The sequence below is a fragment of the Leucopleurus acutus genome, assembly GCF_964270905.1.
Source record: "Leucopleurus acutus genome assembly, chromosome: 12".
NCBI classification, from domain to species: domain Eukaryota; kingdom Metazoa; phylum Chordata; class Mammalia; order Artiodactyla; family Delphinidae; genus Leucopleurus; species Leucopleurus acutus.
In genome coordinates this window covers 81,501,097-81,525,459 of record NC_139154.1, presented here as the reverse complement: position 1 = coordinate 81,525,459, position 24,363 = coordinate 81,501,097, and the positions used below count along the sequence as shown (strand labels likewise).

Below are 24,363 nucleotides of genomic sequence, written 5' to 3'. Positions count from 1 at the left end.
AATAGAACTACCATATGATCCAGTATTCCCACTTCTGGGTACATATCCAGAGGTAACAAAATCAATATCTTAAAGAGATATATGTACTGCCATGTCCACTGCAGCATTACTCACAAGAGCCAAAATCTGGAAGCAAGTTATATGTCCACTGACATGAGTGGATGAAGAAAATATAATACATAGAAAGATATATATATATACATACATATATATACACATACACACACACACACACACAGACTATGGAATATTGTTCAGCCAAAATATGAAGGAAATCTTGCCATTTTCTATAACATGGATGAACCTGGAGGGCATTATGCTAAGTGAAATACGCCAGATAGAGAAAGACAAATACTGTGTGGTATCAGTTATATCTGGAATCTTAAAAAGAAAAAAGCTGATTTCATAGAAATAAAGAGCAGAAGGGTAATTGCTAGAGGCTGGTTAGTGCTCTTTGTGTACTGTTTTTAAAATCTTTTATTATCCCAAGGTCTTGAAAATATTCTCCTTTTTTAATCTTCTAAAAGTTTTATTATTTTAATGTTAACAATCAAACCTATGGTCCACCTAGGTATGGCTCAAAGTTAATTTCTGTCACATATATATACACACACACACACACACACACACACACACACACACATATCCAGTTGACCTATGACTGTTTATTAACAAGACTGTCCTTTGCTTAGTGCTTTACATGGCCACCTTTGTCATAAATCAGGTTCCCATATATATGTTTAGGTCTGTATCCCTGTACCAAGACCAGTCTTAATTATTGTCCTTTTTAAGTATTTATATCCAGTAGCATAAGTCTTCCAACTTTGTTTAAATGTGTTGTTCTTATTCTAACTTCTTGTGATAGATGCTTAAATCAAGGATTTTTTTGGTTTTATTTTCCAATGTATGCATTCAAGGGGATAATTTCCATTCAAGCATAGCTTTGTGTTCTGACACTTTATGTCATATTTTTCATTATCATTCAGCTCAAAATATTTCTAGCATTTCTGTTGTGAATTCTTCTTTGCCCATGGTTTCTTTAAATTTCAACTAATTTCAAACAACACACACACACACACACCCCTCTTAGCCTACTGTATTATGTCAACCCTTTGAAATTTGTTGAAACTTTCTTTATGGCTCATTATATGGTCAATAGTGAAGTTTCCATGTTCATTGAGAAGAATATGTACTCTACAGTTTACAGTTGTTGGGTACAGTATTCTATATAAAATCAAGTTTGTTAGCCATGTTGTTCAATTCTTCTATATCTTCACTCAGACTGATGTATTAAAAATTTCCACTGTGATTGTGGTTCTGTTTGCCTTTTTTGCTATTTTATTTGTTTTAAGGCTGTGTAGTTAGGTGCATGCCAGTTTAGAACTGTTATATTTTCTTGGTATATTGCACTTTTATCATTATAAAACATTCTTCTATTTTCTAGAAATGTTTGCCTTAAAACCTACTTCATATCTCAAAGTATACCTACACCAGCTTTATTTTGGTTTGTGTTTACTTATATCCTTCATATATCATAATCCATGTTTCCTTATATTTAAGTTGTATCTCTTGTAAGCAATATAGAGTTGGATATTCAACTCTCACAAGCTTTGTCTTTTAATTGGAATATTTAATTGAAGTATAACATAAATAATAGTACAACTGTTTCTTTTCTGTATGTCCGACTTATTCTATGTCCTTTAACCATCCTTGGCCTTCTTAGTATTAACTATATTCCATTCTTCTTTCATTAGCGTATTTTTTTGCTCTTGACTAATGTCTTTTTGGTAGGCCTTTTTGTTGTTGCTGTTGTTTGGGGGTCGTTTACTCTTATCTCTTTCCTTTCTTAAATTGAATTTTGGACATAAGATATTTAAAATTTAGTGATAATTTGAGGCTGTATATGATGTTATTTTCCTCCAGAAAGAATTTATTTTTGTTTCTGGCAAATAATTAGGGTAAAGGTTAAACAATATTTTATTCTGGAGTTGAGTTTATTTGAAGCTGAATTTCAGTCTGAGAGGTGGTTTATTTCCACTTTATACTTATCAAGAATGTAGCCCTTCAGGAGTCCCAGCTGAAAGCTCTGCCTCAGCAATCTCTGAAGTATAACTTTGTACTTTTAGCCCAGTACCTGAAACTCTACCTAAAGCTCTGTGCAGTTTCTCAACTTTTCAAACACTACTTTCTGCGCAGTTTCTCAGGCTCTTGGCCACCAATTACAAATTGGCAAATGCTTTGAAAGCAAAAGCAGCACCAAATATCAGGCTTATACCTCTCTGGGCTTTGCTTCTGTCTAGGAACTTGGGTCTTTCAGATACTCACTGTCTTGGTAGGTCTCCAGTGTCTTCAAACAGAATTTCAGAAATTATTTTATCCAGGTGTTCTAGTCATTCTCAGTAAGAGTATTCTCTTTTATATCCTTATCTGGATAACTGGAATCAGAAGTTCTGCAGTATATTTTTGGAAGGTGAGTGAAGTGTTAAACTTGGCACTAGCTGCTTTCCAGTTCTGTATAACTCCCTGCAGTGTGCTATTATGTTTGAACTATTAATCACTAAGAGCCTTAAATGTGACAAATTCTACTTTTAAGCATAACATGTCATCAGTTTTATGCCCCAAATGGGTCAAATTAAATTTTATAAAATACTGCATACTAGGGCTTATCACTCAATTAAAGTAAAAGAACTAAAGAGAAGAACCTAATTTTTTCCTATTTTAACTCATTTTCAAGAAAGTAAAAAAAAAATTTACAGCTCTTCAAGTTCAAGAATTGTTTTAATCTTGTAGGATTAATAATGCAAGTCTCTCCTTTGATAACAGTAGGAGATATTTGTGATTATGCCTGCTTAAATTTATAGTCTGTCTTGCTTGAGGGCATGCAAGTGCTTTATGATTATCAGGAACAAAATCATTACAGCTCAAAAAATTAAAGAAGTTAACTTTTCTTAATCATCTGCAAAGTGCCAGGCATTATGCCAGAGGCTTTGCATGTTATCTTATTTAATTTTCATAATAATCCTAACCAACAGAATTATTATACCTATTTTATAGTTGACAAAACTGATAAGGAAAACTGAAAATCGTGATTCAAACTCAGATGTGTTTGACTCTAAACTCCATGTCATTTCCAATTATACCAAACTGCTTATATAAACAAAAGATTTGGAAGTTCTCCAAAAGTTAGCAATTTGTGACTTGATAACTACCCATAACTAAGTCTAAGAAAGCTATTGTTTCCCTTTTATTTTTTATGAAAATGCACAAAGATTTCAGTAAGACTGCTTATTGTAGAATGACAATCTACGTGATAATCTGATCTTGCTTGAACAATTTACAGGACCCCAGCTTATTGGGGAGATGATTCATCCAAATTAAGTGCTCTTAAAGTTTGTCTGTAGTAAAAGGAAAGCGTCTGTTGTGTGCAGTGAATATGAAAAGGATCACAGAAAAGTAGCACCAATTGCCTATTTCCCTATTTTCTCATTCATGTCTCCAGGAAAGAACACTTTCACATGTTTAGGCATGATTTTCTTTCAGGTAGATGTGGTTTATGCTAGTCGTCATATTGATAGATCTTCCAGAACCATGAATCTACTCTTTGAGAACCCATCTGCATCTTGGGAGACACAAAGAAGAGTTGTATCTTAGAGTGTCATGTGAACTGGACAGGTGTTAACACTTTTTGTGTCCATCCCCAATCTCTTGTCCTTTAGAAAAGCATCAGCTTCTCATTGGTCCCTATAGTTCAAGGCTGTTTCTTCTAAAACCCAAACAAAGAGAAATCATGATGTAATTAATATTGGCTCAACTGTTTTAAAATATTACTGGTGAGGTAAGGGAAGGGGGAATCTTCCACTTCCAGCCAATGGAGACATTGGTTTTCAGACCTGCCCTCCTACTGTGAAACTGGACAAAATATATGAGACAACTGTATTTAGGCAGTAGACAATAAGGACAGCAGAACCATGATTCCTCAAAAAATGGAGAATACACAGATGAGCCCTGTATACAACTTCCAGAGCAGAGACCAGTGATATCACTCAGCTGAAGAGCCAGAGATAAGAGTTCAGAATTCAGGGATGATGAGGGGTCTAGAATTTGTGGGGCAAGATACCAGAAAGGGAGAATCTGTGTGAAGAGTGGGGACCCAGAAGTCTTCATGGTGGTTCTCTTTGGGTCCTTGATGGGAGAGTAGGCTGCAAGTAGACAAGGCCTATCAAAGAGCCTCTGCTGTGACAATGAGAGTGAATGGAGAGGCTGCAGAGTGCTGAGACATGCTTTAATTCTGGTTCAGACAAAGTGAAGCAACCTCACTGAGCATTTATATGAAACCTCAGAAATGCCATGCTTTAAGAATAAGGACCACATACTAAGACTATTTACAAAACTGAAATAGATCTGCCTTTAAATATCATAAAACCAATTTGACAGGATCAAAAGAATCTACCGCATATTTAGTGCCTTGCTAGTACAAAACTCAATATCCTTTAAAGAAGGACAATATAATCCAAACTCCCTGAAATGTGATATCCACAATGTCGAGCATAAACAATGTCGCACATTACTAGGTGTGTGAAGAAGCAGGGAAATGTGATGTATTATGAAAAGAAAGAGAAGATAATAGTAACAGACCCTGAGATGACCCAGATGTTGAAATGAGCAGACAAGCACTTTGGAGCAGCTATTATAAATATGTTCAAGGATTTTAAAAGAAAAGAAGAACATAATGACTGAATATATAGGGATTCTTAGCAGAGACATAGAAACTATTAAAAACCATGGGGGGAAGAATTCTAGAGATGAAAAATATGAAATCTGCAATCAAAAATTCTACTTAGAAAAATAATAGACACTGTATAATAAAGGATTAGTGACTTTGAGGATAGTTCAATAGAGATCATCTAATTTGAATAAAAGAAAGAAAAATATTGCAAAAAATGAACAAGAACTAACATGTGAGACAAAGTCAAGTGCTCTAAAATACATGTAATTGGTGGAAAACATCAGTCTACTGATCCAAGAAGCTCAGTGAACTCTCCAGATAGAAGAAAGCTTTACCCAGGCACACAACATCTTGGCACAGCATATCCAGACTATTGAAACCAATGATGAAGAGAAAAGTCTTTAAAATACCCAGAAAAAAAAAATTACATAAAATGATCAGCAACTAATAGGAGTTATCGCTGACTTCTCATCAGAAGCAATGATACCAAAAGATAATGGAACAACACCTTTAATGTACTGAAAAAATCAAAACTCTCAACACAAAATTTTATATCTAGTGAAAATTACCATAAAATGAGAATGAAATAAAGACACTTTTGAATAAATGAAAGCTGAGACAACTCAGCACAAACAGACCTGCACCATAAGAAAAATTAAAGGATATTCTTCAGGCAGAACAAATATGATGCCAAATGTGGATACACATAAAAGAATAAAGAGCTCTGGAAATGGTAAACGTGGATTAATCATAAAAGTATTTTTTCCTCATGCCAAAATTTCTTTAAAAGATAACTGTTTAGAGGAAAAATACCAACAATACATTGTGGTGTTTATAACCTATGTAGATGTGAAATGAATGACACTAACATCACGGGGGTTTGGGATAAATGAAATTATACTGCTGTAACGTTCGTACCTTTTACCTGAAATGGTATAATATTAATTCTAAGTAGACTGTGATAGATTAAGATTGCGTATTGTAGTGCCAAAAGGATTTTCTTAAAAATTTAAATAGATATGCAACTTTAAAAAGTCAATAGAGGAAATTTAAAAATACATAAAAAATACTCAACCCAAAAGAGGGGAGTACAGGAGAACAAACAGAAAACAAATAAGCAAGATGGTATACTTAAACCCAAACATTTATAATTACATTAAATTCAAATTAACTGCACACTACAATTAAAAAGCAGAGATTGAATTTTTTTTTTAGTCCAAGATTGTGTAACTGGATAAAAAGCAAGACCTAATTATATTCTGTGTATAAGAGAAACACTTCAGTTATTATGACACAATAAATTGAAATTAAAAAGATGTACCATGCAAACAGTAAGGTATCAGACAAATTAGACTTCAGGACAAAGGAAGTATTACTAGAGACAAAGAAGGACACTTGTGATAATGAAAGTTCAGCAGAAAGACATAATTCTAAATGTTTATGTACAAAATAACTGAGTTTCAAATATGTGAAGCAAAAGCTGACAGCAAAAAAGAGAAATAGACAAATGTAGTAATTCACAGAACAAGTAGTAAAAAAAAAAAAAAAAAATCCATAAAGATTAGTGAACCTTTTAACCACCTTAATTAACCCTGACAGTTTTTGAATCCACATCTAACAACTTTAGAATGCACGTTCTTTTCAAATGTATGTGGAATATTCACTAAACATAGACTATCTGCTGGTCCATAAAATAAGGCACAATACACTTTAGTAGACCGAAATATGACACCAAAGGAATTAAATTACAAGTCAATAACATTCATATATCTACAGTTCCCAACTATTTGCATATTAAACAGCACTTCTCTGAAAGTCTCATGGATCAAAGAAATCACAAGAGAAACTTGGAAATATTTTTAATTGAATTTTAATGAACATATCAAAATGTATGGGATGATTATACAGGCGTACCTCATTATATTGCGCCTCCACTTTATTGTGCTTTACAGATACTGCATTTTTTACAAATTAAAAGTTTGTTGCAACCCTACCTCAGGCAAGTCTATCACACACACCATTTTTCCAACAGCATTTGCTCATTTCATGGCTTTGTGTCACATTTTGGTAATTCTTGCAATGTTTCAAACTTTTTCATGATTATTATATTTGTTATGGTGATATGTGAACAGTAATTTTTGATGTTACTACCACAACTCACTGAAGACTCAGATGATGGTTAGCATTTTCTTTTTTAGCAGTAAAGCATTTTAAAATTAAGGTATGTACAATGTTTTTTAAGACCTAATGCTACTGCATACTCAATAGACTACAGTATGGTGTAAACATAAATTTTATATGCAGTAGGAAACCAAAACATTCTTGTGACTTGCTTTATTGTAATATTCACTTTATTGCAGTGGTCTGGAGCTGAACCCACAATATCTCCAGAGTATACCTGTAATCCATTATATAAAATGAGGCACCCTGACTCCATACTGATACAAGTAAGTACACAAATAAAGAAAGCCATTTAATAAACATAAAAGGAATGATAAAATGAAAAAAAGATCACAATTTGGCAAACATCATAGTAATAGTTGAATAAGGCAACAGTCATTAATGAATGCTGTAACTGTGAGAGAAAGTTTCATGAGATACAGGATATTATTTACATAGTCTCAAAATATTTCCCCACAAAATATGTATTATTTACAAAAGGAAAAAGTTACTTTACAGTGGAGAAGGCTGGTAGACACCATGTTAATCAAATGATCAAAATGGAGCAAATAAAAATAATTTGCTACCTTATATATTGTTATAAGAACACAACAGCCCTTCTGTGGCTTTCCTGCAAAAAAAAAGTACAAAATCTGGATCTAATCATGAGGAAATACCAATTGAACCCAAATTAAGGGACATTCTAATAACTAGCCTATACTCTTCAAAAATTCCAAGTTCACATCAGTGAAAAGACTGAAGAACTATTTTATACTAAATAAGGAGACTAAAGATACATACCAACTAAATCTATCAAGAAACGGATCTGTGTGCTGTGTGCTGTGAATTGTTACTGGAACAATTGGTGAAATTTCAGTGATTAAGTGGGAGTAATGTTATCTATGTTAATTTCATGATTTGATTGTGGTTATGTAGGAGAATATCCAAATTTATAGGAAATAAGCACTAATGTATTCAAGAGTGTGTTGGCAACTTAGTCTCCAGTAATTCAGAAAAAAAAGATCTTTGTACTGTACTTGAAACTTTTCTAAACTGAGAATATTTTAAATTTTCACTATTGTCACAGCTCTAGACATTGTTTCTCTAAGTAGAAGCTGTGTGGTTTTGAAGTCTATTTTTGTTGGTCACAGAAATACTTTTAATTCTGTGTCTTTGGGACCTTATTCTGCTTTTCAAAATTCAAGTGACCTCTCCAGCTTAATTATTACTGTGGCATAAAAGACAGTCATTTACTACCCAAGATTGCTTCTCTGGCCCCATATGGATGGCATGAGGATGACTGTGCCTTCTGAACTTTCTCATGTTGACATCCCTAATTACCTTGGCCATTGGCACAGGACCAGTTGGAATGTCAAGTGTGTGCTGTTTGATAATGCTATAAAAAGACCTATAGCTGCTGCTCTCCAGCCATCTGTGCCTTCCCTTGGCATGATACTATTGCGTAGTTTGTCTTCCGTTGGCATTATTTCTATAGCGTGGCTTACATCTGCCGCTCCTAGGCACTTAATTGGTGATCAAGTTGACATAAAATAGCTTCTTTGGCACCGTTTTTATTTAGAAGAGTTTTATACCTGTAAACTTCTGAAGCAAGAATTGACATTTACTATATACATTATAATTATATACAATATTATGAATATAGAATTTTCTGACCTCTATTGACTCAAACCTATCTTGGATTTCCAAGTTCAAATTTTCCCAGTCAGAAGTCTCTACTCTGAAGAATTAATCTATAAATGAAATGTACCTCTTCTGTTTTAAGACACTGGATTGAGTGTATACATCAACCTCTCCCTCCTGTGCCACATCTCTATAAATGATGGAACATATGTGTGTGTGGTTAAAATTTATAACTGGAATTCAAATCAAGAATACATAAGAGACCGGAAGCTGTGAGGAATCCACTGAAAACTGTAAAACACACAAAATAAGATTGAAAAAAGAAAGCAGAAACCTAAATGTCCAGATAAGATGGCTCCCAAAGTTGAAAGAAGCACCAAAAGTTCTCCATGCCCTGGGAAAGGGGATACTAGGAATCAGAAAAATGTTCCTGGGATAGCAAGGGTGAATAATCAGGTTGTAGCAAGGTGGGTGAGTGGAGAAGTCAAAGTAAGTAAATACTGATAAACCCCAGGTATTGTTAGAAAAATAAGGCGATGTGAGTATGTTAAGAATTTAAGAATATTCACCAGAAAAATACGAAGAGTGATTTTATGAACTGAATTGTGTCCCCCTGTCTTTCCAAATTGATATGTTGAAGCTGTAACCCGTAATGTGACTGTATTTGGAAGTGAAGCCTTTAAAGATACAGTTAAGGTTAAGTGAGGTCGTGGAGGTGGAGCCCTAATCCAATATGACTGGTGTATTTGTAAGAAGAGGAAGAGACAACAGGGATGCATGTGCACAGAGGCAAATCCAGCAAGAAGGTGGTCACCTGCAAGCCAATGAGAGAGGCCTCAGGAGAAACCAAACCTGTCAGCAGCTTCGTCTTGAACTTCCAGCCTCCTGAACTGTGAGAAAATAGTATTTCTCTTGTTTAATGTGCCCAGCCTTTGGTATTTTCTTATGGCAGCCCTAACAGACCAATACAAATGGCGTAACTTTAGAATCAGTAAATAAAAACACAAAACAGAAGACTTGATAAATTATTACAGAACAAATAGGAAATAATCAAAAGGAAATAAATAAGGGTATGGCAAATAGGAAGTAAAAAATAAGCTGGCAAGAATGTCTAAGCATCAGTAATTATAATGTCAATGAATTAAATTCACCTACTGAAAATCAGAGACCACAAAATTGGATTTTTAAATATCCAGGTATGTGCTGCATATATAAAACACTCCAAACCCAAAATAACATGGTTCAAATGGAAAAATATTTATAATAAATGCTTCCAAAACCAACTGTCAGAAGAAAATATCTGAAGACGAAAGTATTAAAAGGGAAAAAGAAGGTGAGGTACTTTTAAAGCATGTGCTCAAATTCTTTGATACTCTTTTTTTTTTTTTTTTTTAATTTATTTTTGGCTGTGTTGGGTCTTCGTTTCTGTGCGAGGGCTTTCTCTAGTTGTGGCAAGCGGGGCCACTCACTATTGCGGTCTCTCGTTGCGGAGCACAGGCTCCAGACGCGCAGGCTCAGTAGTTGTGGCTCACGGGCCCAGCCGCTCTGCGGCATGTGGGATCCGCCCAGACCATGACTCAAACCGGTGTCCCCTGCATCGGCAGGCAGATTCTCAACCACTGTGCCACCAGGGAAGCCCCAGATACTCTTTTCGAAAGGTGGTGCCTTATCCTCTCATCCCCTTGAATGTGATCTGGACATAGTAACTAACTTCAGCTATGAAGTGTGACTTCTGAAACTAGGTAATAAAATGTGTTGTGGCTTCCTTTTTGCCCCTTTCTCTCTGATCACTTGCTCTGGGGGAAACTAGCTGCCATGTCATGAGGACATTCAAGCAGCCCTATGGAGAGGCCTATGCAGTGAGATACAGATGCGTCTGATAAATGGCCGGTAAGGAACTGCATTTGCCAGCCATGTGAATGAGCCATCTAGAAGCAGGGCCTTCATACACAAACTTTCAGATGACTGCTCCTCTGGCCAACATCTTGACTGCAACCTCATGAGAGACCCTGAGTCCAAATTGCCCAGTTAAGTCTTCTTGGATTCCTGACCCTCAGAAATTATGGTATAATTGATGTTTATTGTTTTAAGCTACTAACTTTGGGGGTAATTTGTTGTGCAGCAATTGATAACTAATAGAGAGAGATCCTTTATAATAACATAGTTGATAATCATAGAAATAATCCATCAAATAGAGATAGCACTATTCATTTAACTACAGAGCTCCAAAATATATTCTTAAAAAAAAACACCTTCAAGGAAAAGTTGAAAAATCCACAAAGTGCAGGATGTTAGCACACCCTTCTCTGAAAACCATACACTGAGAAGGAAAAAGACAGTAAGGATATTAAGGATTTTAATAACATAATTAGAAAACTTGACCTAATGAAGATATGTTTAACAAACATATTATTAAACATATTAAAGAATGCATATTAATAAAGTCATTTTAAATAATCATATCTAAGCCACCAAGGAAATATCAACATATTCCACATATTTCTACCACAGAAATCATATTCAGTGACTTCTGTGCAGTAAAAGTAAAAATTAACTACAAAAGATCACCCCAGGACTTCCCTGGTGGCGCAGTGGTTAAGAATCCACCTCCCAGGGCTTCCCTGGTGGCGCAGTGGTTGAGAGTCCGCCTGCCGATGCAGGGGACACGGGTTCGTGCCCTGGTTCGGGAAGATCCCACATGCTGCGGAGCGACTGGGCCCATGAGCCATGGCCGCTGAGCCTGTGCGTCCAGAGCCTGCACTCCTCAATGGGAGAGGCCACAGCAGTGAGAGGCCTGTGTACTGCAAAAAAAAAAAAAAAAAAGAATCCACCTGCAAGTGCAGGGGACACGGGTTGGAGGCCTGGTCCGGGAAGATCCCACATGCCACAGAGCAACTAAGCCTGTGCACCACAACTACTGGGCCTGCACTCTAGAGCCCACAAGTCACAGCTACTGAGCCCACGTGCCTAGAGCCCATGCTCCACAACAAGAGAAGCCACTGCAATGAGAAGCCTGTGCACCACAACAAAGAGTAGCTCCCGTTCACCACAACTAGAGAAGGCCCATGCACAGCAGTGAAGACCCAACGCAGCCAAAAATAAATAAATAAAATTTTTAAAAAAAGATCACCCTGATAAAAAATAACATGTGCCCCCAAATTTAACAACATACTTATTAATAACTCTTTGGCTAAAGGTGATCTCAAAGTGGAAATTATAACTTAATGGCAATGAAAATATTACATATCAAGGTCTATGGCTTGCAGCCAAAGCAGTAATACTCAGAAGAAATTTCATAGCCTTAAATTCATTATTTTTTTTAAAAGATTGAAAATAAATGACCTGTGCTTTCATCTCAAGAGAACAAAGACAAATAAATCCAAAGAATGTAGAGAAATGAAATTAATGAAGATAAAAGAATTAAATTTTTTAAAGTAGAATTTCTCAATAAAATCAAAGCCATTTTCTAGAAAAGACCTGTAAGATAATAGTTTAGAAAAATATCATCAAGGCATAGAAAAAGAAGACAAACACACACACACACAAACTAGGATTGAAAAGGACATAATTACGGCAAAGGAAATTTGTTTTTAAAGAGAAGGATACTATTAATTTTGTTTTGAATTTATTTTTATCATGGATAAAAAACAGAGGGAATAAAATAATGAACTGCCATATACCAATCACCTAACTTCAACAAGTACCTATACATGACCAGTTTTCATTTATATTTCCAACCACCCTACATCCCATTTTGGATTATTTTGAAGCAACGTATTATTTTACTTTAAATGCTTCATTATATATCTCTGAAAGAGAAGTTTTGTTGTTTTTTTTAAAGAAACATCATCACAATACTATTATTAAATCTAAAGAAATTCCTCTTAGTTTCTTACTTATTTATTTATTGGCTGCATCAGGTCTTAGGTGCAGCACGCGGGATCTTTTGTTGCGGTACACAGGCTTCTCTCTAGTTGTGGCACGCAGGCTTAGTAGTTGTGGCTCACGGGCTCCAGAGTGAGTGGGCTCTGTAGTTGTGGTGTGCGAGCTCCAGAGTGCGTCGGCTTTCTCATTGCAGCGCGCAGGCTTAGCTGCCCTGTGGCATGTGGGATCCCAGTTCCCCAACCAGGGATGGAACTGGCATCCACTGCATTGCAGGGCAGATTCTTAACCACTGGACCACCAGGGAAGTCTCTCCCCTTAGTTTCTTAATATCATCAAATAATCCAATTGATGTTCAGATTTCTCTGTTATCTCCAGAAGTATTTATTTTAAAAAATCTAAAAGTTGTATCTCAGGATCAGCCAGGTCCAACGTTACATTTGGTTGATGTGTCTCAGTGGTTTAAAGTCTATTTTTTTTCTTTTTTGTATTTATTTAAAATTTTGTTTATTTATTTATATATTTTTGGCTGTGTTGGGTCTTTGTTACTGCGCGTGGGCTTTCTCCGGTTGCAGTGAGCTGGCGCTACTCTTCGTTGTGATGCGCGGGTTTCTCGTTGCGGTGGCTTCTCTTGTTGCGGAACACGGGCTCTAGGCCCGTAGGCTTCAGTAGTTGTGGCAAATGGGCTTAGCTGCTCCACCGCATGTGGGATCTTCCCGGACCAGTGATTGAACCCATGTACCCTGCACTAGAAGGCGGATTCTTAACCACTGCGCCACCAGTAAAGTCCCTCAGTGGTTTATTTTAATCTGACTTCCGGCTTTCTCTCTTTTCCCCACTTGTTTTGCAGTTTTGCTGTTGAATAAACTGAACCATTTGCCGTATAGAGTTTCTCATATTTTGACATGTGCCAACCTCATATCTTTGGAGTGCTTATTAATATGTTCCTCTGTCTCCTGTGTTTCCTGTAAACCATTTAGTTCATTTGGGTCTGTTTCAAGTGACCATTTTTTCTCCTGGTTAGGGTCACATCTTCTTAGTCCTTCTCACCAAAAGTGAGGTAGTCACTTTTGGTTTTATCCTTCATTTATAGTATATATATAAATATATATACACACTATATATATATACTATATATATAGTATATATAGTATATATATATATAAAACTAAAGATGCATATATATTCATCTATATCCCTGTTTTTAAATAAAACTTCTGTTTTAGTGTTTTAGTAGCATATTAAAACATTGTTTGGCAACTTGATGGTTTTTTGTTTTTTTTTTAATTTTATTGAAGCATAGTTGGTTTACAATGTTGTGTTAATTTCTGCTGTACAGCAAAGTGATTCAGTTATACATATATTCTTATTCATATTCTTTTCCATTATCGTTTATCACAAGATATTGAATATAGTTCCCTGTGCTATACAGTAGGACCTTGTTCTTTATCCATCCTATATATAATAGTTTGAATCTGCTAATCTCACACTCTCAATCCTTTCCTCCCCCCCACCCCTTGGCAACCACAGTTCTGTTCTCTACGTCTGTAAGTCTGTTTCATAGATTTGTTCTTTTGTGTCATATTTTAGATTCCACATAAAGTGGTATCATATGGTATTTGTCTTTCTCTCTCTGACTTACTTCATTTAGTTTGATAATCTCCAGATCCATCCATGTTGCTGCAAATGGCATTATTTCATTGTTTTTCATGGCTGAGTAATATTCCATTGTGTGTGTGTGTGTGTGTGTGTAAATATATATATACACATACACGTACGTATACACATATCACATCTTCTTTACCCATTCATCTATCGATGGACATTTAGATTATGTCCATATCTTGACTATTGTAAATAGTGCTGCTATGAACATAGGGAGTGCATGTATATTTCCTAATTATAGTTTTGTCTGGGTATATGCCCAGGAGTGGGATTGCTGGATCATATGGTACCTCAATTTTTAGTTTTTTAAGGAACCTCCATACTGTTCTCCATAGTGGCTGTACCAATTTACATTCCTACCAACAGTGTAAGAGGGTTCCCTTTTCTCCCCATCCTCTCCATCATTTATGATTTGTAGACTTTTTAATTATGGCCATTCTGACTGGTGTGAGGTGGTACCTCATTGCAGTTTTGATTTGCATTTCTCTGATAATCAGCAATGATGAGCATCTTTTCATGTGCCTGTTGGCCATGTGCCTGTTGGTCTTCCTTAGAGAAATGTTTATGTCTTCTGCCCATTTTTTGATTGGGTTGTTTGCTTTTTCGTTATTGCGTTGTATGCGCTGTTTATATATTTTGGAAATTAAGCCCTTGTCGGTTGCATCATTTGCAAATATCTTCTCCCAGTCTGTAGGTTGTCTTTTTGTTTTGTTTATGGTTTCCTTTGCTGTGCAAAAGCTTAGAAGTTTGATTAGGTCCCATTTGTTTATTTTTGCTTTTATTTCTATTGCCTTGGGAGACTGACCTAAGTAAACACTGGCTTGATTTATGTAAGAGAATGTTGTGCCTATGTTCTCTTCTAGGAGTTTTATGGTGTCATGTCTTATATTTAAGTCTTTAAGCCACTTTGAACTTACTTTTGTGTATAGTGTGAGGGTGTGTTCTAACTTCATTGATTTACATGCAGCTGTCCAACTTTCCCAGAACTACTTGCTGAAGAGACTGTGTCTTCCCATTTGTATATTCTTGCCTCCTTTCTTGAAGATTAATTGAACATAGGTGTGTGGGTCTATTTCTGGGCTCTCTATTCTGTTCCATTGATCCATATGTCTGTTTTTGTGCCAGTATCACACTGTTTTGATTACTCTAGCTTTGTAGTATTGTCTGAAGTCTGGGAGGGTTATTTTTCCTCAGGATTGCTTTGGCAATTCTGGGTCTTTTATGTTTCCATATAAATTTGAGGATTATTTGTTCTAGTTCTGTGATAAATGTCATGGGTAATTTGATAGGGATTGCATTAAATCTACAGATTGCTTTGGGTAGAATAGTCATTTTAACAATTTTAATTCTTCCAATCTTAGAGCATGGCATATCTTTCCATTTCTTTAAATCATCTTCAATTTCCTTTACTAATGTTTTGTAGTTCTCAGCATATAAGTAAGTCTTCCACCTCCTTGGTGAGGTTTATTCCTAAGTTGTTTTTTTTTTAGATGTGATTTTAAAAGGGATTGTTTATTTACATTCTGTTCTGATATTTCATTGTTAGTGTAAAGAAACTCTACTGATTTCTGTATGTTAATCTTGTATCCTGCTACCTTGCTGAATTCATTTATCAGTAGTTTTGTGAGTCTTTAGGGTTTTCTATATATAGTAACTTAATTTTGTTACAATATCCTGGGAATAACTCTGATCATTCTATATAGCAGTATATAAAATGATCAGAAGAATTTTAAAAAGTATGATAATATATACAACAGTGCAATAAACATGAAAACTTAGTTAACGTGAATAAAATGAAAAACTTGAATTGATTAAAATAGATGAATTTAAATAAACCAGTAGCTCCAAGGACAAAATTCAAACAAGCCAAAAATATAACTCCTAGAAAAAGCAGTAGGTTTTATTTATGAATTAAAAACTTAAAAACTTATTCTAACATGAAAATAAGTGTCATTCCAAGTAAATTCTCCATTTGGTAACAAAATCTAAATTCTTTACATATATTTTCACATTTAAAATAATTATTCATTGTTCTTATATAAAAAAGATTATTTATGTAGATACTTATGTAGACATTAAGAACTGATTACTAAAATTTATATTAATATTAATGTAACTTATGAGATGAATTATTTCATAGACTTCCTTATCTTGAAAGTTACTTTTCCCTCAAATCTACAAATATGATATTTCTAAAATATTAACACATTATCAGAAATATTTTATTCCTAATTCTTAAAACTTCTTATTAACCAGATTTGTCCTATGAAAAGAAATGCTATTTTGAATTAAGTACAAAGAGAAGTGTATCAACATTTTACTTTACTTGAAATAAAGCAGCATGAAATTAAATGTTCTGAAAGCAGTTTTGGACACGGCTTAAAGCTGCAAAGCTTGTAGTTAATGAATTTAAAATTTATATTATCAACTGATTTGAACTAAGTAAAATATTATAGCAGGGAGGGCCAGAACATGGTAGTCTTAAATGTGTAGAAGCTGTTGCATGTTTTTGTAAGTGCTTCTGTTATCTCATACAAACCTATCAATCCCCAGAAGCCTAACAAAAATTAGAAAAGGTTATAACAACATCAATACATTATAATAGTTAAACTTATCTGTCAGTGACTAGTCCAAAGTATGATTTCAAGATGAAAATCTACTCAGGATTTTTTTTTAGCTTTGAATAGTTTTTTTTTTTTTTTTTTTTTTTTTTTGGTTTTGCTGCACGGCTTGCACAATCTTAGTTCCCCAACCAGGGACTGATTCCGGGCCCTCAGCAGTGAAAGCATCGAGTCCTAACACTGGACCACCAGGAACTCCTTAGCTTTAAATGCTTTTTGTTGTAAATCTGCATATTCATTATAGTAGTACATTAAATACCACCTGTGAAAGGTAATGAGCTCCCAGGAATAACAAGTCTTTTATTCCAGATCTTAGATGATACAGAGAGAATATGTGTAAATTTTTAAACATGGATCATAGCCAAAGACTCTCAGTGTTTGTCATCTTTTGTTCAGTGGAAGCCAATTTCACTTAATAGTGCTAAAAGATGTTACTAATATAAGTCAGTTTGGCAAACAGTAAATTAAAAATTGTCACTGAGAATGACAGAAACTAAATAGTTCATTCTTCTGAATATTTTTCTGAAAACTTGCTTCCACATTAGTAACACTTTTATAATAAAACCATTCATAACTAGGTAATACTGATTGGGTGGCAGTAAAGGTTGGGATTTATCAATATGACACTTTTCAGATCTATTGTCATCTATGTTATCCCTTTAGACCCATTACATGCCATTTTAATCTTATACAATAAGTCTCCAAAAAGAGACCAAGGAAACAAAAAAGGACTGTACAACTTACAATGTCTCCTTGTGCCATGTGCCTCCGAGACACGTGATTCTAAACATCTAAGTATGGTATGGTAACACAGTTCACTAGTATGTGAAAACCTTGATGGATGGGCATCAGGGGGTAGATACATGTTTTATGGGGCCTGAAACTTATACTTCTGAAGAAAAATAATTTAATTGACCTAGAGAATATTATGCTTAGTAAAATAAGTCATAGAAAGACAAATACTGTATATTATCACTTAGATATGGAATATAAAAAATAAACAAATATATATAACAAAACAGGATAAGACTCACAGATATAGAAAACAAACTAATGGTACCAGTGGGGAGACAGAAGGGTGGGAGGGTCAAGATAGGGGTATAGGATTAAGATATACAAACCTCTATGTATAAAAAAGATAAGCAACAAGGATATACTTGTACAGCACAGGGAAATATAGCCATTATTTTATAATAACTTTAAATGGAGTATAATCTATAAAAATACTGAATCACTATGCTGTACACCTGAAAATATTATAATATTGTAAATCCACTATACTTCAATTTAAAAAAGAAAGTTAAAAAAAATAATTTAACATTTCAAGTACAAAAGTAGGTACTGGGAAGGATATGTACAAATAAGAGGCAGAGAAGCTTATGCTTTATAAACTTTGTAGTAAATTTACCTCTGCATCTGGCACGTAGTAAACACTTCATAATTATTTGTGGAATAATTTTTGATTAATAAGTATTAATTAAATTTAAAGTCAAGATGAGAAGGGCATGACTTTCCCAGTAATGGTCTCTTGCAGTGTATTTAATATAATATCATTTAACAGTACCTTAGCCTTAGTCTCAACCAGCTTTACTGCATGTCCTCTATTCTTGTATGTGCTGTCCTAATCAAGTAAAAGACATGAAAATGAAATACAAAGCCAAGTGGCTTTTACTTTCTTGACTTATTTAGAATATGACCATTTCCCAGGGGTATATGAACATATTTAACTGTATATATCCAACATTTAAACTAAATTGAAACACTAAAACTATCTAAAAGTTAAAAAATAAATGTATCCAGAGGATAGCCAATTGTGGGGGGTGATATAGATACTAGATACTAGATGTCTTTTATCACACTGTAAAGATTCATGCATGAACTGTCTCAAACTGAGAGGTATGGAGTTACAGAAATATACTCTCTACTGCATTTTACTAAAAACTACATTCATATATATGAATAGTGAGAAGGTCCACAGAAATGAAAACCTTCATGGTACAGATATAATATCAACTCAAGAACTGTTAAGCCTTATTACCTTCTTGAAATTAATGACCCCAAATTCCCTATAACAGTTAAAAAATTAAGAGTAGAAATCACAGAATTAAGAATGAGAGAGAGAGAATATGTTACAGAAATAATTTGTGGACCACAGATCTTATAGCCAACACTTACATCACTGTTAAACATAAAATACTAACATTAGTAACTCACAAAAAAACTGATTTTTATGGGTAACTTTCTTTTTCACTGATTTATATGCCTATATACTAGTGCTATTATGTAGTCTTAATGTTAACTAGAATAAGTCTTAGATATTCTTGACCATTTACTTTCACATATGAATTTTAAGATCAACTTGTCAAGTTCCATGAAAAATATTGAAGGGATTTTGATTGGAATTCCACTGAATTTTACAGATTATTTGGGGTCAGAATTGATATCTTTATGATGTATAATCTTTTCAGCCATAAGCAGGTGTATATCTGTATTTTAGTCAGGTGTTCATTTACGTCACTCAGTAATGGGTGGTAATTTCTTCTTAAATGCATTGTATATCTTTTGCTTATTTTCAGTGAAGAATCACATATAAATTTTGCCAGAGACAAGAAGATAGGAAAAAAAGCTGCCTTAGCTTATTTGTAAGGCTGGTATAACTTTGATACCAGTTGAGGGCTTGTTAGCAGTCAAGTGCAAGTAAAGTGATAGAATTTCTTAAGAACACAGACGCACTTATATAATACTGTACAGCAACTATACCTCAGTAAAAAAAAAACATAAATGCAAAAGTATTAAATAAAACACTAGCAAACTGAATACCGGAGTATATATATTTTTAAATTACTGCTAATTTCTTCATTGAATATAAGGATCTATTATGAAAGTATCATGCCACTCTTGGATTAAAAAAGAAAATCAACATGATTTTTTCAATTGATATACATTTAAGTTGCTTCTGATTTTTTATCGTTGTAAGTACTGCTGTCAGGAATTCCCTGGTGTTCCAGTGGTTAGAACTGCATGCTTTCACTGCCGAGGGCCTGGGTTCAATCACTGGTTGGGGAACTAGGATGCCACATGCTGCATGGTGCAGCCAAAAATAAAAAAAGATAGTCTCAAAAAAAAAAAAAAAGTATTGCTGTCATCACCAATCTTGGACATAAGATTGGTCACATCATTTCCTTAAGAAGATTTTCCAAAAGTATATGTATGCAAATTTGAATTCTGATGTATTACTAAAATATGGAATCATCAAACTTTTTCCATAAAGGACCAAACAGCAAATATTATAAGCTTGTGGGCCAAAAGGAAAAATTGAGGTTATTATTTAGGTACTTGAGAAAACAAATTTCCATAGATTTTTATTGATAAAATTTTAAATGTAATAATTGAGTATGATAAATTTCCACAAATCTTTATTGATAAAATTAAAAATCTATTAATTGAGTACAGTTTTCATAATTAAGTTCTACAGATGTGAATAATGGAATTCTTTTGTGGGGGGATAACATTTCTCTTAATAAGGGTTGAAAGGTGGTTTTCCTTAACAACAAAATCTGTTGCAAATGTTCATCTGTGAATACTGATCTATGATGAGATTTTATGTATTTCAACTTTGCAAATTTCTTTCCTCGTAGATAAGTACTGCCAAATACTGATATCAATCCATGAGCGTATGGTTTAATTGCACATATTCACCGATCAGAAGGCATTTTTACAATTCTATTAGCTAAAGGCTAGACTGCCTTTTAACATGTTACTACATTGCAAATTAATTACTTCCTATTAAAGTTCCTTAATTGCAACATTGGAATATGGACATTACCTTTGCACTTGTATCAAGGTTGAAAAATGCTGCTGTGGACTGAAATATATTGCTGGGAATTTGTATATGAATGGAGATCTCACTTCTTTTTTTAACTTTTGACAGTGCAGGAAGTGTATAACACAGCCTATTACTTGCAAGTCAAACAATGTTCTCACTGAAATGACTTTATCACAATATAAGTTTCACATATAAGTACTGTTTTGCTTGTAATAGTTTCAGATTGAAACACTTTCAAGTCTTCAGCATAAGGTAATTCCAAAGCCATTCAGAGTTGAGTGGTTGAGCACAGTTCTTCCAACCATTTAAAAATGTAAACACCATTTTCTTTTAAAATTGAAGTATAGATGAGTACAGTATTATATATACAGGTGTACAATATAGCAATTCACAATTTTTAAAGGTTATACTCCATTTATAGTTATAAAATATTTGCTATATTCCCTGTGTTATACAATATACCCTTGTAGCTTAATTTATACCTAATAATTTGTACCTCTTAATCCCTTATGCCTATAATGCCCTTTCTTCCCTCTCCACTGGTTTGCTCTTGATATCTGTGAGTCTGCTTCTTTTCTGTTATATTCACTAGTTTGTTGTATTTTTTAGATTCCACATGTGATATCATACAGTACTTGTCTTTCTCTGTCTGACTTATTTCACTTAGCATAATGACAAAACCAAAAAACCTACTGAATGGGAGAAAATACTTGCAAACAATATGACTGATAAGGGGTCAATATCCAAAATATATAAATAGTTCATACAACTAATCATCAAAAAACAAACAACCTGGTTAACAAAATGGGCAGAAGAACTGAATAGACATTTTTCCAAAGAGGAAATGCAGATGGCTAACAGGCACATGAAAAGATGCTCATCATCACTAATCATCAGGGAAATGCAAATCAAAACCACAATGAGATATCACCTCACACCTGTCAGAATGGCTGTCATCAAAGAGAACATAAATGACAAATGTTGGCGAGGATGTAGAAAACAGGGAACCTTCATACACTGTTGGTGAGAATGTAGACTGGCGCAGCCACTGTGGAAAACAGTATGGAGGTTTCTCAGAAAACTAAAAGTAGAACTACCATATGACCCAGGAATTCCACACCTGAGTGTATATGTGAAAAAAACAAAAGCACTAATTCGAAGAGATACATGCACCCCAGTGTTCATAGCAACATTATTTACATTTGCCAAGATATGGAAGCAACCTAAGTGTCCATCAACAGATGAGTGGATAAGGAAGATTGTGGTACATATCAGGCTTCCCTGGTGGTCCAGTGGTTAAGAATCTCCCTGCCAATGCAGGAGACATGGGTTCGAGCCCTGGTCCGGGGAGATCCCACATGCCGCAGAGCAACTAAGCCCGTGTGCCACAACTACTGAGACTGTGCTCTAGGGCCCTTGAGCCACAACTACTGAAGCCCAGGCACCTAGAGCCCATGCTCCGCAATAAGAGAAGCCACCACAATGAGAAGCCCGTGCACTGCAACGCAGAGTAGCCCCCGCTCGCTGCAACTAGAGAAAGCCCACGCGCAGCAGCGAAGACCCAACGCAGCCGAAAAAAAAAAAAGTCATTAAAACAAGCGCGCACACACACACACACACACACACACACACACACACACACACACACACACAATGGAATACTACTCAGCCATAAGTAAGAGTGAAATTTTGCCATTTGCAGCAACATGAATGGACCTGGAGGGCATTATGCTAGGTAAACACCATTCTTTACTCAAGGGCTGTACAAAAGGCAGGCTATATTTGGCTTATAGGCCATAGTTTACTGACCCCTGCTCTGTAAAGTCTATATTCCCAGTAAATGCAATAAGTGCCTGTTTCCCCCCAAATTTTGCAACCAGTAAGTAATAACTTTAAAAAATTTGTCCAGTTTGAAATTACAGTTTTTCAACTTTGAACATTAGGACAGTGAAATACCTTTTCATGATTATAGGCCATTTATATTTCATCATTGAAAACTTGTTGTTCATGTTCTTTTTCCATTTTTATTGCAATAAAATTCTCATTCCAACCGTCACCCTGTGTACCAAAAAGAGTTCAAAGTCCTTTTTAGTGGCTCTGTCTACTTCTTTAGAATTATTTTCCACTGCATTCTCCCACACAACCAACATTCCTTCCGTATTGAAAGACCTGCCATTGCTTGATAGAACTGTGTTTTCTCAAGCTTCTCTATGTATGTGCACCAGATATTCATTTTCTGTTGCCTTTTCTCCATTTTCCCTTCTACTATAACTCTTATTTATCCTTCAAGATGCAGATCAAGGATCAGTTCCTCCTCTTTGGTTCTACACCATTCTTAACTCTGCCATAAAACCTATTATACTATGTTACTAACTGTTGTTTACAGTTGTCTTTCTCCCTACTGGGCTGAAAGCTTGTTGAGAAACGGTATTGTAATTGATCTCTCTTTTCACAACTTAATAGGCACTGATTATTTGTTGACTGAATGAGTTCAAGATAATAGTAGTGTTAATAATATTAATAAAGTAACATGTGCCAGACACATAAATATCAGAGACAAATTTGTATAATAGTATTCCTTATAAAATGCTTATCATAATGAACAATTGAATTTTGAAGAAGCTATCTCAGATAGTAAAATTTCATTAAAGAAAATAGCCACTAAGATTTTTATTCCCTGACAAAACTAAGTACATCAAACATTGGATTTAAAAGCTTGTTTTTTTCCCTAAAGACTTAATTTATTTAAATAACTGCCACTAGTTATAGCTATGATTTCCAATTCAAGAAAATTTGCTTGAATTTCCAATTCAAGAAAATTTTTGTATTTTATCATCAGCCATGTCTGTTTTGTAATCTATTTTTGTTACTGTTTTGAAAGAACAGTAAGTTCTTTCTTTCAAAATCTCCTTTGTAACTTGACTAAGATACATTTTGGATTAATCTTTTATCTTGCTTTATTTCCAAAGGACATCCATTACCTTGCACTAGAAAAGGGCGAATTGGCACTAGCTGAAGTGGCAAGAAAGAAAGCTAGTGACTTTGATGCAGAATCAATAACCTCTGGAGTTGGTAAGATTTAATGCTGTTTTTTTAAAGTGCTTTTTATTTTAATCAATACTTATTCAGTATCACTTGTATTTACATTTGTAGGGCATGGCTGGTTAATTTGAATTTTTTTCTTTGTGAAGACAGTGTCTTTTTTTAGAAAAAACAAGAATTAAGCCTGGGTAAATAGTACAATATGGATATTTAACTTGGAATTGTGTTAATATGCAAATTAATAATCAGTAATTAATAACTACTTAGCAAAAAGTTAAAAAGTCATTGTTCTTTTCATAAGATTTTAAGGAAAACAGTTTATTATTATTAGTGCTATTATTAAAATTAACCAACACAGGAACTTATATAATCCTTTATTTTTATACATAGACATGTCACATCTCAGAAGAATTCCCTCCTATATCAGACAAAGTACTTCACGTGAAATTTAGGTTTGATGGGTGATTTTTTTTTTTTAATTTAGAAGCCACTAGATTCATTTTACTGTGAGTCTTCCAAAGAAGATAAATCAAAAGCCTAAATTGAATCTAAAAGTCCATTCAAAACTTTATAATATAGAAAAATGATGTCTTTAAAAACTATAATAATATCAGCATGAGTTTCCTTTTTCTAAACTCAATTTATCCTAATGTGACCAACTCTGAAAGTACTGATCTCTGGACATCCCAATTTTTATTGTTCCTGGTATTTCCTATTCCTAAATTAGGCAGAGGACCCTCAGAAATTGTAATAGAATTTATTTCTTCATGGAACTCCTATAAAACAAAGAAGTTTCAGTA

General features: G+C 34.4%; 1 protein-coding gene across 1 annotated transcript in view; it reads left to right on the top strand.

Annotated features, from left to right (window-relative positions):
• Positions 1 to 24,363, top strand: part of WDPCP (WD repeat containing planar cell polarity effector) — a 276,624-nt gene that overhangs the window by 229,941 nt on the left and 22,320 nt on the right. Inside the window, exon 14 of the mRNA XM_082852381.1 lies at positions 23,491 to 23,593. Within this exon, the coding sequence (XP_082708507.1) occupies positions 23,491 to 23,593 (103 nt within the window). The remainder of the gene's footprint in view (positions 1 to 23,490; positions 23,594 to 24,363) is intronic.